The following is a 15,252-nucleotide window of genomic DNA, read 5'->3' on the forward strand; positions in this document are numbered from 1 at the left end:
TATTTAAGCAGAGATAAATAAGGCAGAATAGCTTAAATCCCACTGGCTTTAACAGGCCTTGTGGGGATGCCAGAATAGCTGAGTGCAGCCTGCTGACTGCGTATGGCATTTGGTCAGAAATCACCCAAACCCTCCCACTAAAAACTGCTTAGCACTCACTCGTCAGCTGAAGAAAGTTGCCTAACCTTCCTGAGCCGAAGAGAGAAACGGGACAGCAGTGGGGAAGACAAGTGAAATGAAGCGCCATGTGACACATATTTTCCAAGATTATGTAACTTCTTGAATAAATAGGTACTTCCTTATCCTCCATGGCTGTTTCTGCAGAGACATTACCCAACCAAGCACAGGAATGGCAATCAGGAAGATGTGACCCATACGGCCAGAAGGCAGAAAACATCCTGCTGCCTCACCATATGCCGAGCAACAAGCAGATCAGTCCTGCGCCTTGCAATACTCTTCAAAAACTTCTTCATCTAAAAAAAAATATTAATATTTGCAACAGTATCTTGCAAGATATGTATCCTGCAAGATTAGACAACTTATCCTTCCTTAGAAAACCCAGGCCTAGTGAAGAATTTCTCTTATTTTATATGCCCAAATCAAGAATAGCTTCTAGCACGTACTCTTCTATCTACAAAGACCTTTTTTTTTTTTTTATGAAGGGAAAACTCAAATCTTAAAATGGAAAAAAACCCAAACCTTTTTGTGTACAAGATTCTTCATCACGCTCACTCTAATTCAGCAGCCACATTCCTACAGGTTCACACCACCTGCACCATACATACGAAAAGGAGCCAGCCTGTCTCACACAAAAAGGGTGTTTCTCTCCCAAGGGTAAGGAGATTATTATTGTTTGTGACCATTCAGTGCCAACAGCAGTGCCAACATCTATAAGGAATACTAGATACATCAGGATGTGAGGCAGGGTACTACTTGCAAGTTAATACCTGATAAACCATTGCTTCATGGCTTGCTGAAGTGGGAAGGAAACACATCAGGCTGAACAGTATAAACAGCTCTGACCAGAGCTATTTAAAATGGTGTCTTCTAGCCTTAAGCCCTGTAAGACTGTAAAATCTCAGAGGACACAAAATGAAACCAAGGGTCAGCAAGTGCATTCCCAAGTAAGCAACAGTTTCCTCAGCTGCAAAAATGCAATGTGACTTGATGTGCCCTAAAGTGCATTATCTAGCCTTTAATACAGGTGCAGGATTACAGATTTTTATCTAGCAACATCATAAATACCTTTGTCTCATGTAGATAAAACTAATGCTGAGGGTAATAAAGTGCATGGTATCAGTTTATTACAGGCCTCATAAAAGGGAGCCTAAAGTCCATTGACACATATGATTCAGAAGACTCACAGAAGATTCCGAGATCTCACCCTACTTGCCCTTGCTCCACATGTCGCCGCAGGAGGAGTTGCAGTTAAGATTTTCAGTCACAGAAACGCTGAGGTTTAGGAGCCCTCCTGAGATCATCTAGTCCAACTTCCCTGTTCAAGCACGCTCAGCAGGTTGCCCAGTCAGCACCCTATTACCCCCTGAGAATGACAACTACACATGTAGTTTAATAACCTGCACACATCAAGGACTTATCAGTTCTTGCAGATACGGTGAGGAGCTGCTCTGTGCTCTGGCAGCGCAGCCATCATTTATGGACCCAGACACCAATCCTCCAGTTGAACTAAAAAGTTCCTGCGAATCCTTTGACAGAGAAATCTTGCCTCCAGTGAACTCGGGCAATGCCTAAGGCACTGCAGTGCAGTGGTAACAAAGATAGTTTTAAGTTAATGGATCAGCTGATAACAACCTAGCCATTTACACAAAGCCGCACATGTGGAAAACCAGCTCATTTCTCCCCTCTGGCTGTTTTTCAACATCATAACCAGACTTAGCACAGAAAGGCAACTTTTGTACAAGTTCTGAACTGGCTTTCAGGTATGTTTTGAGAATCTGGACAAGAAGAAAAGCAGCTTCCAGAACTCCTTGTTAATTTTTAGGAATCCGTTCCACACATATGATATGAGACACATTGTTTTAAGCAATTCATGTATGTTCTTCTAACACCTTCATTATGAAGTGCATTAGATTCAACCACATGTGAAAGCTTCCTTGAATAACGATCCCAGGAACAGGTTTCACTCCTTTCTTTTCATATTTAAGTAGCTGTTTGTCTACAATTACTCCTTAGATGCCTGTCCATGTGCAGTCACAGTGTTTTAAGGTGGCCACTCAATCATTCACCTTCCCTGGAGCTGTCACATTCCAGTCTATGCCAGGCATTGCCGCAATAGCCATGCGTTGCTGATGTCAGCTCCTACGGGAATATGCAGGGACTTCCAATTCCTACTCTGGCCTGTCAGGGTCACCTTTTAAACATAGGCTTTTCACTAAAGACCTAATAGTTTGAAAGGTTGACTTTTAAAAAAATACTTATGCTTTCCCTTCTTGCAGAAGGCAAATGAATGTGTGTTCATTTCATTTTGTATCACCACCTATGACTCTCCCTCAAAACAAAAGCTTGTTCTACCACAGGCAAGAATCAAATTCTTTTGCTTCAATTGTTCAAACACCCGTTGTTTTGAGAAGCCCGAAGCTGTTTCTGAGAAAAAAAAGCAAGGCAGAACACAGGTCATCATTATCAAAATCCATTCCACTGTGTTTTTAATGAAGCCCAGGAAGTCAATCTCTGTTTCGGCAGATGGTTAAGACCAAAACATACATCACCAGAGGCACTTTTCCTCTCTTGCTCTGTGGTCTCAGGTAACAGCAAAAGAACATGTGATATATAAATAGCTTCCAGGTAGTAACACAAACACCTCTAAGAGTTCAGAGGACAAATTCTTAGCCCTAGTCTATAGAACAGAGCACCTCTACATTTTCGCTTTTGGAAATACAAAATTCCAATCCCACCTTCACTCTTTGACAGCTCAACAAGGTCGAAGATCTCCTGCAATATCAAGAAGAGGGAAAGGGCAATGAAGTCAAGCCATTCCCTGGGAAGGAACCTGTCTTTGGAAGAGCCTTGGTCTCATGACACTCTTCTGACAGGACTACCTCTAGGGCACGGAAAGCTAGAACAAATAGCAACAAATTTTTTATTTTAGTTATGAGTGACAATAAACCACACCGGGAAAAAGCTTTGAACACGGCGTTCTTCACCTAGCTTTCAAACCACTGGGCTGCCACAGAGCTGCTAATCCAAAGCAGAAATGATTCAGAGCTAAAAAAAACCCCAAAAAGCTGAGTACTTACTATTCCAGAGACAGGTTTTCTACCTACTGACTCCAGAAGAACAGCCTTCTCCAAATGGGCAACTAGTCCGAGATGGATCAATGTTTCTAAACTTCCAGATAATGCTGACAAGCAGAACTCATATCATTATCTATATCAAAGGCTAATCATTAACTACTGCTTGGATTCAGCTATGATCACTTTTACTCTGCTTTAAGCCTATTTATTGCCTGACCTGCAGCCTATTTCAAACCAGACCTACTACTTGCAATATGGTCAGTGGGAAATGTTTATATACAGCTTCTAATAGTTGAGCAAAACAGGGGTAAGGTCTGAAGCAGCAGCAATTTCTGCTACTTTCTGCTCTGGGTGAGTAGAATATTATGAAATATCCCTCACAAAGTATTGACAAACCCTATTGTTACAGCCAAAGATTTCATATGACCCAAGATAAATACTGACTGCTTGGGCTATGGAGCCTACTGAAGGCATAAGCCAATCATGTTAGGACCAGACCAAGGACTGGGATGCTCACATAAAGCTCCATGTAACAGCAAAAGTAACCCCTGAATCTTCTTCACGAGATCTTCACAAAAATGCAAAGAGATTTTAGAAGTCCCTGACCAGATTAAATGTGTTGCAGAGATTACTTTCAAATACATTACACAAAACACATTTCGAACACATTTTCACATTTCTGTCAGAGAAATTATTTTGCTTGCTTTTGGATACTGTAAGAAAGCAAACAGTTTTAGTATCTACCTCACAATGAAGAAATGTGACATTTTCAAAGCTCTAGACTAGTTTTTAGGAGCCTGGGAGAGTGTAAAAAATAACAAGGCAGATGTATCATAAATTCTGCAGAAATTCTTCCACAGTGTGTACAAGACAAATCCTGTCTGGGTCACTGGCTCTCTGACCTTTCTGAACAGAAAGCTGGCATCAGCAATTGCTACAAAAGAAAAAACATGACAAAAGAGAAAAAGTGCAAGAAATATGGCTGTACTGTGCTCTGCAATACAAGTGTCCTTATTGTAGGGGCAGTGGTTTCAAGCAAGATCAAAAGCAAGAGTTACACAAAAAGGTATCAAATGGTAAGCAGTGCACACGATCCTACTATTGTGATGTACTAGATGGTTTCACTTAAGGAATTCAGCAACTTAAGGAAAGCCATGATGCTGCCAAAAAGTTTGTTTAAACTACTATGTCTTACCAAAGCAGCAAAACAAACAGAATAAAACGTGTTAGCCTTTACTATCTATGCAACAGGATATCCTACGGACAGTAGTCTGTTTATGCCTTGTATGAAGAGAGCAGCACAAAAATGGCTTTACAAGTAGAACCAAACCTGTAGCAGGAACATGAAGGCAGCTGTAAAACTCCCAACCATCTTTTAAGTTCTTTAGGCTTCAGTTTGACTGTACATGTAACACAGTCATCCCACACACTTCAGTCTTACCTGACACCACCTTAAACATTAAGGTTCAGTACATCCTCGTGAGAGAATGTCTTATCCCAAGTTAATAAAGGGCACCAAAGCCAATGGTAACTTGATCTGTATAAAACTCTCCTGGCAGAGAACCCAGAAATCATGAGTCAAGTCTCTTGTCAAATCCATTAGCTCAGGAGCCCAGACAAACAAGGGAACCATAAAAAAAAAAATATGCAACTGAGAAAACCAGACCAAGCCTGTGAGTTGCACTTCACCTCCACAGTATTCCAGGGCTGGGTGTGCTCCTCAGGAGCTTGTGCTTCTACTTCCCTTATCACTTTGATGTACAAGGGTTGACTTAGATCAGAGATGCGTGTGGTATCTCGCTGCCCTCCCACAGAGCTCTACACTGACAGCAGCCACAGCAGTCACTTCCCAAGGGCTAGAAGAGAATAAACTGGGATCACCTGCCTGCTGGGAGCACTGGCTTTGAGACCGCTCCACATTTGTTAGTGTTTTTCTTTCCCAAGTAAAGGATGCAAGCTTGAAAATGCAGTCAAGCTGTGACAATATATTGTTGAGTCTTTTCAGTACAATGCCTTTCAGAGCAGGAAAAGTTAACTGAGGTAGCAACTCATCAACTGGATACCTGGCTCTCAGTGCAGCCTCCATCCAGACAATATGGAGGAACCCAGCCAAGGAGCTGCTGAGCTGCACAGCTCACCGGGGCCAGGCACTGCGCCCACACTGGGATGGCACAGAGCTGCTCTGATTTTCCCATGCAGAGCACATTCCCCATTTGAATGAAATCAGACAAGGAGCAGGCTGGGTCACAGGGATGAGCATCTCCATAAGGAGGCTGAAGCCATATACCTTTCAAATAGCTGCTTTTCCAAGCTCATCACACTGGAGCAGACTAGCCAGCTGGCTAACAAGCATTAGTCTGTAAGCTCAGGAAGCACACTGAAGGTGGCCTCAAAGTGCTTTTTAATCTTGCAAATCCGAGTCCAATTACATTACCTCTAACATGAAAAAAAGCTGTAAAGTGTATTTACCCCACACACTCCTTCCGCAAAGACATATTAAGTCTTCAAAACAGAAAAAAGCCAAGACTGTCAGGATTTCTTTTATCTAGGTTAGCCAAAAGATCAGCTAAATATATCACAAAGCTCATATTCCAAGCTCACGTACCTTCAACAGAGGAATGAGATTTGAGTCCTTGATAACTAATGAGCATGTGTCAGAAGAGAAGGCTTTGTTAAAGTGAAGTAGCTCTCACAAAGTCGCAGGAGAAAACTTGGTGCACTCACTATTAGTTTCATGGCAAAACAGCTGTATTCTTTTCCTCCTTTTCTCCCAGCTTCACAGGCTTCATACCAGGATGTGCTGAGCATCCAGTAAGACACTTAACCACTTACAGCGTTTTGGCCCGTGATCTAACATGGTCTGCTGTATTAATTCAGATAAACATTAGAGTGAACAGATTATATGCACATAAAACTTTTAAAACAGGTTATAAATGACATTCACATCTGCAGTGTGATGACTGTGGGATTTTCTAATGTTATATATGTGCAGAGTGAAAGAGCAAAAAGAAAATTTTAAAGTATTTTCCATACAAGCAGTTGTTGTAGCTAGCCATCACAATTGTTCAAGTGTCACTGGAAATCAGCAGGACTCTTGCAGATATGAACTGGTGAGACATAGGGAAGAAAAGACCTGAAACCTGCATTGGGAAAAGGACATTAAAAACTGTAGAAACAGAAGGACAAAAAGGAGGTATTTTATCATAGCCTCCTGCTTTTAGATTGGCTTCTAATCCAGGACCAACAAATGAAAGGCTTTAGAAAGTTAGTTTGTAGTGCTACAAAACAGGAGTTTAATTTGTTTACAATAACTAGTCCCATTATTCTCTGCGTTAGCAGATTCCAGCTTTCAGCTGAACAAGTTAATGAAAAAAAATCACTGGTCTTGAGTCCCCTAGGTCTTGACTAGGAATACTTTCAGAAAATTAGATTGAAGCAAAAGGCAATAGAGTAGATTAACTAAGATTGGATTTCCCAGAGAAAAGCAACATAACTTGACCGAGTCTTTTTCATCCTTCCCTGAGGAAAAATTGCCAAGATTCCCAGTGATTTCCTGGCGGACTTTTAGAGAAGTTCAGGCTGGCAATCTGCTCCAACTCAACTTTGCAAAATTCTGATGCAGATTACAGCTAACTTTCAGGGTGACCTTCAGCCAAGCATGGAGAAGGTGTTGGGCAGAAGGATCTTTATAGCAAATACATAAACCAAAAAGAAAAGGAGAAAATATTCAATTTTAGTTCAAAAACCAAAAAGTTCTGTCTTCTCTGACCTACTGTGTGATTGGAAAAAAAAGACAGCTGAAAGGAAGCTCCTTAGGGCCCCAACTCAAAACTCACCATGTAAATACGGTAGATCTCACCTATTTGTACTAGAAGACTTAAAGATTAGTATTCTCAACACCTTCCCTTCTCAAGCATTAAGCTTTTGTTCAGGGATAGATAATCTCACTAATTCAAAACCTGAAGTTACACTGCAAAGGGGTAAGTGAGAGAAGAATCCTCCCAAACCTCTTTTCTAAAAATAATAAAAAAAATAAACCACAACCACCTAGTTCTTGCACCACTACAAGTCTGAGTAAGTGGCAGGGACTATGCCTTTAAAACAAAAAAGCAAACATGCAGAAGTGACTTGGAAAGCTTACTTAATTCTTCCTCTCTACTGGCAGAAATTATTCTAATTCTCAGCCTAGCTAAAAAGCTGCTCTAGATTAGAAATCTGATACAAAATTAAAACAATTCTCTGCAGCTTCCAACGGACGTAACAAAATCTCATTAGAAAATAGCCACACATGATTTTTCAGTTTTCAGTATGAAGTTGTGCAGAAGCCTGCAACTCCTAGTAGTTTCCCTCTTTTCAATCTGTTTTTTGTTGTTTGTTTGTTGTTGGTTTTGTGGTTGGTTTGTAGGGGGGGGGGGTTTTGGGGGGGGGTGGGGGGGAAGAAAAAACCTGGCTACTGGAACAATTTTTGTGTTCATAGCAAAAAGCATCACTTTAATTTTGTACTGTGCAGCAGGCTAGTCACAGTTGCTTCACCAATAGATCCACAGTCATGAAACCAACACGCATTTAAATGGCAATATTTACACATTATTTCCAGTGCCCCCTTTTTTAATGAACGATGGGGAAAAAAGTAACGTATGATCCAAAACTTCATGAAAGCCTCAGGGAGCATGACATCATAAATTAGATGAATTGGGACCATTAAAGTGAATGCTAATTTACCCTATAAAATCACATACTGTTACTCATGAAAAATACTGCAAAAGCTTTCTTTACCTCAGGCTCAAGCAGAGGCAAGTTAAGATCAAACAGATTAAAAGTAAATTTAATAAATACTTGTGAAGAGAGTTTAGTCCACCTTTGCACAAAATGCCATACTATAAAGCATTCTGAAGCTTGGAATTTGAGCACAAGCAGGAAAAATCAGTCTATGACTGGGAACTCGTGGAGCCACAAACCCACTGCCAACTAAAACGCAGAAGAGGGCTATGAACAAAGCTTAAATTAAAAACCCGACACACAACTAAGACAGGTCTTAGACGTAGCTGTAGTGCTGTGGTACATACTCCTAACTGCTACCTGCCCGCTTCACTGACATTAAGCCAGTGCTGAATCCCAGTGTGGGAAAGCACATCAGCTTCTCAGCTAAGAGGTTGCTCACAGCACAGGAATCCTTGATTGTACCAGAACTGTGAAGTTTTTCTTTCCAAGTTAAACTTTGCACTAAATATTTGCACAAAAGGAAAAAGCTGGGTACAGACATAACGTTACCTGTACCTAAAAAACCCTAAATTCAAGTGCAACACTAGGACTTAGCCACACAGGTCATCACCATTTTAAAAACAGAAATCTATCCTGACTGCTGACTTAACAGAAATATGGAGGGAAGCAAAACAATGAACTGTCTCTTCATCTAAGAAGAACGGGAACGACATCTATTTGAAGTTCATGTCCACCTGCCATATAAAGATAGGAACAATCTGCTCCCATTAGGAATTTACATCAAATCCTTGTATAACAATTGCATGTGTGTGTGTTGGTTTTAATTATTTTTTTAACAGAAACAAGGTTTTAGACCATTTGAAGGTTTCATTCTAAAACAATCACACACTGTGCAATAAAAAACCTACTTAAATACTTCCTCTAGTCTTTTACCTTTAGAAGGGAAATCACTGATATCCCAATCATGTTGTATTCTCATCGCAATAAAACTCCCAACTTACTGCAAATGCCATACTACAACAGACCTGGTAACTTCGCATTTTAACTCAAATACCCTAAAAGTAACTATTATTACATGTTTCTGGTCGGTGCCAGAAAGCATCCAAAGCCAGGAAATTATTCAACCCTTATTGCTGTTTTCCTCTCACCTGCATTCTGTTTTGCTGCACTTCAACATCACCCGGTTCTGAGTACAAAAATTAAAGACAAGGCAGCGGGTCTCACAAGGCACCGAGAGATCCCAGCTTCTTCAGGAAGAGAAAAAACCCAACCAGCGAGGCGTATTTCTCCAGTTACAAGGCAAAGGTATAAAACTGCTTAACGAGGGCCAGCTGAGAGGGTTTTAAACCCAAGAAACGGTTCTGATGCTAAGAGGAAAGTGCATTACACAGCAGTTAGCACGTCTCTAAGCTGTAGGAGAACCAGCTCTGGAGCACAAACAGCACACGTGTCCCCGACCTTCCCCACGTAGCCCCGGGCCGCAGGGTGGCCACCAAGCCACGCCAGAGCCACGGGGCCACCCTCCGGCCATGCCAGACATCCCCCGGCCCCCCGAGCCCCGGGGGGGTTACGGCCGCCCCCCGGGCTCGGGCAGGCCGGCAAGGACAGCACGGGGTGACCGGGCGCCCCGCAGTCCCCTGGGGAACACACCCGCTCTCCCCCGCCAGGCCAGGCCGGCAGCCCCACAGGGGCCGCTTCCCCTGCCCGGGGCATTCCCCTCAGCCCTCCGCCCCCCCTCTCCGCCGAGGCAGCCCGGCCCCTCAGGTACCGCGGCCGTGCCCCAGCGCTGACAGGCCGCCCCCCGCCGCCATCCGCCGCCTCACGCCCGGGACGAAGCCCCCGCGTCCCGCCAAGGGCGCCCGGAGGTCGGCGGCCGCGGGCCCCCTCAGGCGTCCCGGGGTGGGGGGAGCACGAGACCACCGTGACCCCGACACGTCACTCACCCCACGACCGCCACGAGCCCACGGCTCCGCCGCTTTGCCCCGCCCCAGTCCAAGCCCCGCCCCGTCGGTCCCGTCCCGCGGCCGGAAAGCGCTCCGCTGCTGGGCAACGCTATCACGACATCGCGGCCCGGTGGTGGTGGCGGGTCTGTGACCATGTTCGGGGCGGCGGCGGAGGAGGACGACGCGGATTTCCTGTCCCCTGCCAGCGGGTGAGCGGCCGGCGGGGCCCAGCCGAGCCGTCCCTCCCCGCCGCGGTGAGGGGGCGGCAGCCCCGGTGAAGCCCCTTTGCGGTGGGGGTCGGGCCCCCCCGCGCGGCCCAGGGCTGGGCCTTGCTGCTGCCCGGCCCGGTGAGCGGCGGGCGGGCCCATGGCCTGCGGGGCCTCCCCGCTGTGGCAGGGCCCTGCAGCCGGCTCTGCGGGGGCCTCCCCGGTCAGTGGGGGGCAGCACAGGCGGGGGCCTCAGCTCGTCACTGGCTTTAGCGCCGGGTCTGGGCCCTCCTCTCCTGTCCCGCTTTGGGGGTCAGCCCGGCGGACCCTCGGTGTGCCCGGCGGGGCGGGGGGCAGGCCTCGTGGGGGTGGCAGGCGGGCAGGCCCCGGGGTGGGGGACAGGCCCGGTGGGGGCAGGCCGGCAGGCGCGGGGGGGGGGGGCAGTCCCGGTGGGGGCAGGCGGGCAGGCCCGGGGGCGGGGCAGGCCCAGTGGGGGCAGGCAGGCCCGGCGGGGGGGGGGCAGGCAGGCGGGCCCCGGGGGGTGGTGGGTTTTGTGAGCTCTTCCAACAGGGGCTGGTGGCAGGGGCACGGCAGAGACAGTGGCTGCCACCCCTCGCATCAGGCTGTAGGTGGGAGGCCCTGCAGATGCCAGGCTGGGGGCTGTTTAAGCAGCAATGGTTGCGCCGAGTATGTTCAGCAGTTTGCAACTTTTATTGCTATTTTAAGGTAGCACATCCAGTTTTCTTACACTGTGTAACTTGTTGCCACTTGAAGTTACAAGTGAGGGATCTTCAGCTGCACTCACTCCTGACCCTCTTCAAGAGGCTTCTGTTTAACAAGTCTTGTAAATTAATTCTACATTAATTATTTTTTTTCTAAAATTAATTCTAAACTAATGCTAAATTGTTTTAGCAAATGGTTGTTTTTTTAAGGCATCTCATGTAAAATACTGCTGGTCCAGTGGCAGTCGTATTGTCCTTTGTGGATTCTGTATCATAGTTTGAATTACTCGCTTGTCCTGTGATAGCAGTAGGTGAGCTTAAATGGGCTTAAAGCACTAGAGCTGTAAGCAGCATATCTTGTAGGTGTAACGTACTTGCCTGCAGCATACTTCAGGGAAGAGTATCTGCCATTTTAAAACTTAATGGGAGAATCCATTTCCTGGACATTTCAAGAAGAAAAAGTCCAGTGCTGAATGGTGGCACCTCTGTTGTCACATAGTTTTTTCAGCATTGTAACAATCAGCTATTTCATATGAGGGTAGTCCTAGTCATTGCTTTAAAGTAACTTCTTTTTTGGTGTCGTTTCAGTACTTGTTTGTTCCTTACAGTAGCTTTTGAGGAAATGAAACATTATTGTACGGTTTACCCCAGCTTCTTCATCTAAAAGTTCTGCTTATTCAAAATTAAATGGCTGTGTAGAGCTGCTTAACATGCATCCCTCGCTTTATTTCTAAAGTAATGGTAAACACTTTCTATTTGATACAATTAACAGTGTTTATTATCTATAAAGCCCATGTTAAATAAGGTAAAATAGTTTATTTTTCTTTCTAGTGCCAGATTGGCCTCTCTCTTTGGTCTGGATCAAACAGTTTCAAGCCATGGAAATGAATTCTTTCAGTACACTGCACCAAAGCAGCCTAAGAAGGCTCAAACAGCACCTGGTAAGTAATGGCTTGAGCCTGGAGGAAAAATCATAGCAGCATGTGTCTTGCTGCAAGAATGAGGGCTTTTGTGAATAACAGCAGTGCAAATAATTCACTTAGTTTTCTTGAATGGTATTATCTTCTAGTACCCTCCCTACAGCTAGCTACTGTAGTGGCCTTTGGTGAATTTAGTACCTTGCTTTGTTTTTTAATCTTCTCCTGGAGTTATTTTTCCTTGGGGGAACAAATGTGGCGTGGCATTGTCACTGTCCAGCAAGTGTGGCGGTTCTGTATCACTGACAGGCGTTCCTACTTTTTACTTTTCAGCAGGTCAGGCAGCCCAGAAGGCTCCTGCGGCCCCAGCAGCTTCAGGAGCACCATCGGTGTTCATGGCCACTGCAGTTTATGCTTACCGATAGTAAGTGCGACAATGGTTTCCTGTGTGACCTCTTAGAGTCTGTGTCCGTGGGAGCTTAAGACCTAAGAGGGAAGATACTTTTGGATGAGTAGGAAGAGACCGTTGCTTATAGATGTGTCTACATGGTAGAAATGCTACAAGTTGATGCAAGTTTCTGCTCAAAAGAAGTTTCAGTTACTGTGCTGTAGTTCTGGGTTACATAACCATCAAATAAATAGTATGTTCTGGCTTTGGCCGTTATAGGGAACTACGTCCTGGGGTGCTGGTCTGACATTTGCACTGTTTCCAGGCAGCTCTGTCAAATACTTATGTCTCATGCGTTCTCTCATGGAGAACTGAGGCACGAGCACAGAGTAACAGCAGTAAAATTCTCTGTCCACTTGAAACTGCCATCGCATGAAACATCACTTGTCCTGGATCTGTGAAAAGAACAGTTTTCAACTCAAATTCTGTAACATGCTCCTGTAATCTTCAGGCAAACAAGAAAGTTGTAATGTCTTTGAGCAAAGGAAGGCTGCCTAGCATTTTAGGCATGAGGAAAGGGACCTGAACTCTAAAGAAGAAAAGCTCAGCAACAGTAGAGAGAAATCTAAGACAGGGATGGTTCTGCAGCTGAATATCTCGCTTGTCTTCCAGTACAAATGGGCAGTACTTGAAACAAGGCAAGTATGGAGCAGCTGTAGTGGGGAACCATGCTACTAAAGAGGTGAGAAACAGTTCACTTTAACATTTTCGTGCCCAGAGTGCACTGATATGAGGTAGTGTTTCTCTGAGCTTGCCAGTATGCCTTTGCTTTTCATGTTGGAGTCTTAGTCCCCCTGCTGCTTATGCCTTCTCACCCTCCTGGGTTTTCTTATAGCTCAGCCATTTACCTTGGTGACATCTTTCTTTTCCCCAATCCATAAGTTTGTAGGATCTCTTACAGCTCATGTCTGAAATATTTTGCAATTTTTCAGGCACTGCACCTTTTCTGATGTTTCTGAAAGTGATTTTGATGTTTATTCAGAATGTCTTTGACAACTGGATCACAAATCTGTGTGTGTGGAAACCAATATAAAGCAAAATTTTGTCCAGCAGTAAAGAGATGCTTTGCTTAAGTTTTGTTATTTTGGTATCAAAAATACCTCTCCTTCCCACGTACTCCTCTAAGAGCATGGCACTGAGGTGCCCAGTAAATTGGTGTGTTCAAAAGATACTTTGAATACTCTAATCTGTCCTTGATGTTGGTATTTGTGGTCTTTCCTATCCCCCAGTTCCTAAGTCATGTTGTCTCACTAAGTTGTTTCTGCTTTGTCAGGAACCCCCCCCAAAAAAAAAAAAAAAAAAAAAAAGTAGTTAGGTAAACTAATCCCCGAGTCACTGATCTGAAAAGTGTTCAGGTGTGGCATTTGTGGGAAGCTGGGAAGGACAGGGCTTGCAGAAGGAGCTACCACAGCCTTTTTCAGGCAACCTCAACAGCTGGGAACAGCGGATTACTCTTTCACCACATTGCTGTGTTGAGTGCAGATGCATGAAGGAAAGTTTTCCTTAGTAGATCATGTCTCGTAGAGCTAAATATGTCAATATAATGTTACATCTGCATTGTTTAGTACTTGGAAAGCTCCCTCCAATGTATTACTCAATCTGTTATGTTGTTTTATGCCTGTACACCACGTATTGTGAGTTTTATGTATCAAAGGGTTAGTGCACCTTCTTTTTACACAGTAACTGTGAAAAATACGGAACTAGTTAAAGAATCTTGCGTATTGCAAAATAATGAGTTTGAATTGCTTGATTCCCTGCATACTTTTAAGCATTTTTAGTATGTGTTACAAAATTGTGTTAAGTATTTTTGCTGTGAAAAATGCTGCTGCAAAGTGTGTCTGACAAATAAATACTGTAGCCTTAGGCTCAGAATTTGACAAAGGACTTTAGAACTGAAGACATTTTGAGTTTCTGCTTCTTGTTCTTTTTCCCTGCCCAATGCCTTATGGAATCCAGTACAGGATCCTCCTTTATATCAGTCAGCAGCAACAGATCGCAACTGCAAGGATTCATTCAGGCTTCGTACTCACGGTAAGACTGGATTAGAAGAGTGTTCAGTGAACTGTATTTTTCACAGCAAACAGAAGCTGACTGTGAAATGCTTTCTTAAGTCTTAGTTTATAGCCTTTGAAATCAAACATCTGACTGACTGAGCAAGCAAGAGGTGTCACAGTGCCTGGGAGTGTTTTTGTGCTCCTCCTGGTGTGTGTTGCACAAGAGGCTGTTATATCTGCCTTTTGCAGAGCACTTTGTCAGTACCTTTCATAACTCAAGTTCGTACGCTGTAGGAGGTGTATTATTTCTTCTGGATCACAGAGGAGATGTTTTGAGTTTTGCAGTCCTACAATGGATCGAAACAGAACAAAATTCCTTTTGCTAATAATTTGTAGGTAAGTGGCTGAGAGAATACAGTTGAGCAAGCAGAAGGAAATGATAGCAAGGAAATGTTTTCTTTCAGAAATTTGACACTCAGCACTTTCCTGCTGATAAGAACAAATTGGAGCATTGTGAGGCCTAAAATGGAATCTCTGGGGAAGTTCTGTTTTCTGCCAGTTTTACAGAAATCTAGTGTGTTGATTTGCTGTTCTTACCTTGTCATCAGGTGACAAAAAATTTCTTGGTTTGATAGAAATAGAATTTTAGTCCAAATTTCTGACCAGGATGCTAGCTTGCTCTTTAGTTTTAAAAACACATTTTGAAAGTTTAGCAGGTTATGTAGTCAGTTTCTGGTGATGTGGAATTTTAGAAGGGAGGAAGGAGTGACTCCTCCAATTGATTCTGGAAGTTTAAATAGAATATGTAGATTACTTACTCTGTATATGTTATTGAACATAGCTTTGAAGAAGCTTGTGAAAGCCTTTGCCATCTTGTGAAAGCCTTTGCCATCTTGTGAAAGCTGCAGCTTATATGAAGAACTTGATATTTGCTCAACTATTTAAGTTATAATAATGCTTCTATGGCAACGAGCACATACATAAAAATGAATTTGTGCATTATGAACTTGGGTAGTAATACAGCAGGATTCTTCCTTTACTTCTTA

General features: G+C 43.9%; 2 protein-coding genes across 9 annotated transcripts in view; one reads left to right on the top strand and one right to left on the bottom strand.

The window, feature by feature from the left end:
• The window catches only part of SLC31A1 (solute carrier family 31 member 1), a 27,916-nt gene extending 17,882 nt beyond the window's left edge, over positions 1–10,034 (bottom strand). For 2 of the 5 annotated variants that reach the window (XM_056352768.1, XM_056352766.1), the window contains exon 1: positions 9,920–10,034. The gene's annotated coding sequence lies outside the window, so the exon portion shown is untranslated. Of the gene's footprint in view, positions 1–3,257; positions 3,341–9,919 lie in introns of those variants that run through there. The other 3 variants (XM_056352770.1, XM_056352764.1, XM_056352767.1) reach the window with 3 other exon arrangements.
• FKBP15 (FKBP prolyl isomerase family member 15) overlaps positions 9,978–15,252 on the top strand; it is a 27,701-nt gene continuing 22,426 nt past the window's right edge. For 2 of the 4 annotated variants that reach the window (XM_056352754.1, XM_056352756.1), the window contains exons 1-5: positions 9,978–10,128; positions 11,679–11,788; positions 12,098–12,188; positions 12,825–12,894; positions 14,169–14,243. In XM_056352754.1, coding sequence (XP_056208729.1) covers positions 10,073–10,128; positions 11,679–11,788; positions 12,098–12,188; positions 12,825–12,894; positions 14,169–14,243 — 402 coding nt within the window. In that variant the 5' untranslated portion in view covers positions 9,978–10,072. Of the gene's footprint in view, positions 10,129–11,678; positions 11,789–12,097; positions 12,189–12,824; positions 12,895–14,168; positions 14,244–15,252 lie in introns of those variants that run through there. The other 2 variants (XM_056352755.1, XM_056352757.1) reach the window with 2 other exon arrangements.

Source organism: Falco biarmicus, chromosome 9 (assembly GCF_023638135.1).
Source record: "Falco biarmicus isolate bFalBia1 chromosome 9, bFalBia1.pri, whole genome shotgun sequence".
NCBI classification, from domain to species: Eukaryota; Metazoa; Chordata; class Aves; order Falconiformes; family Falconidae; genus Falco; species Falco biarmicus.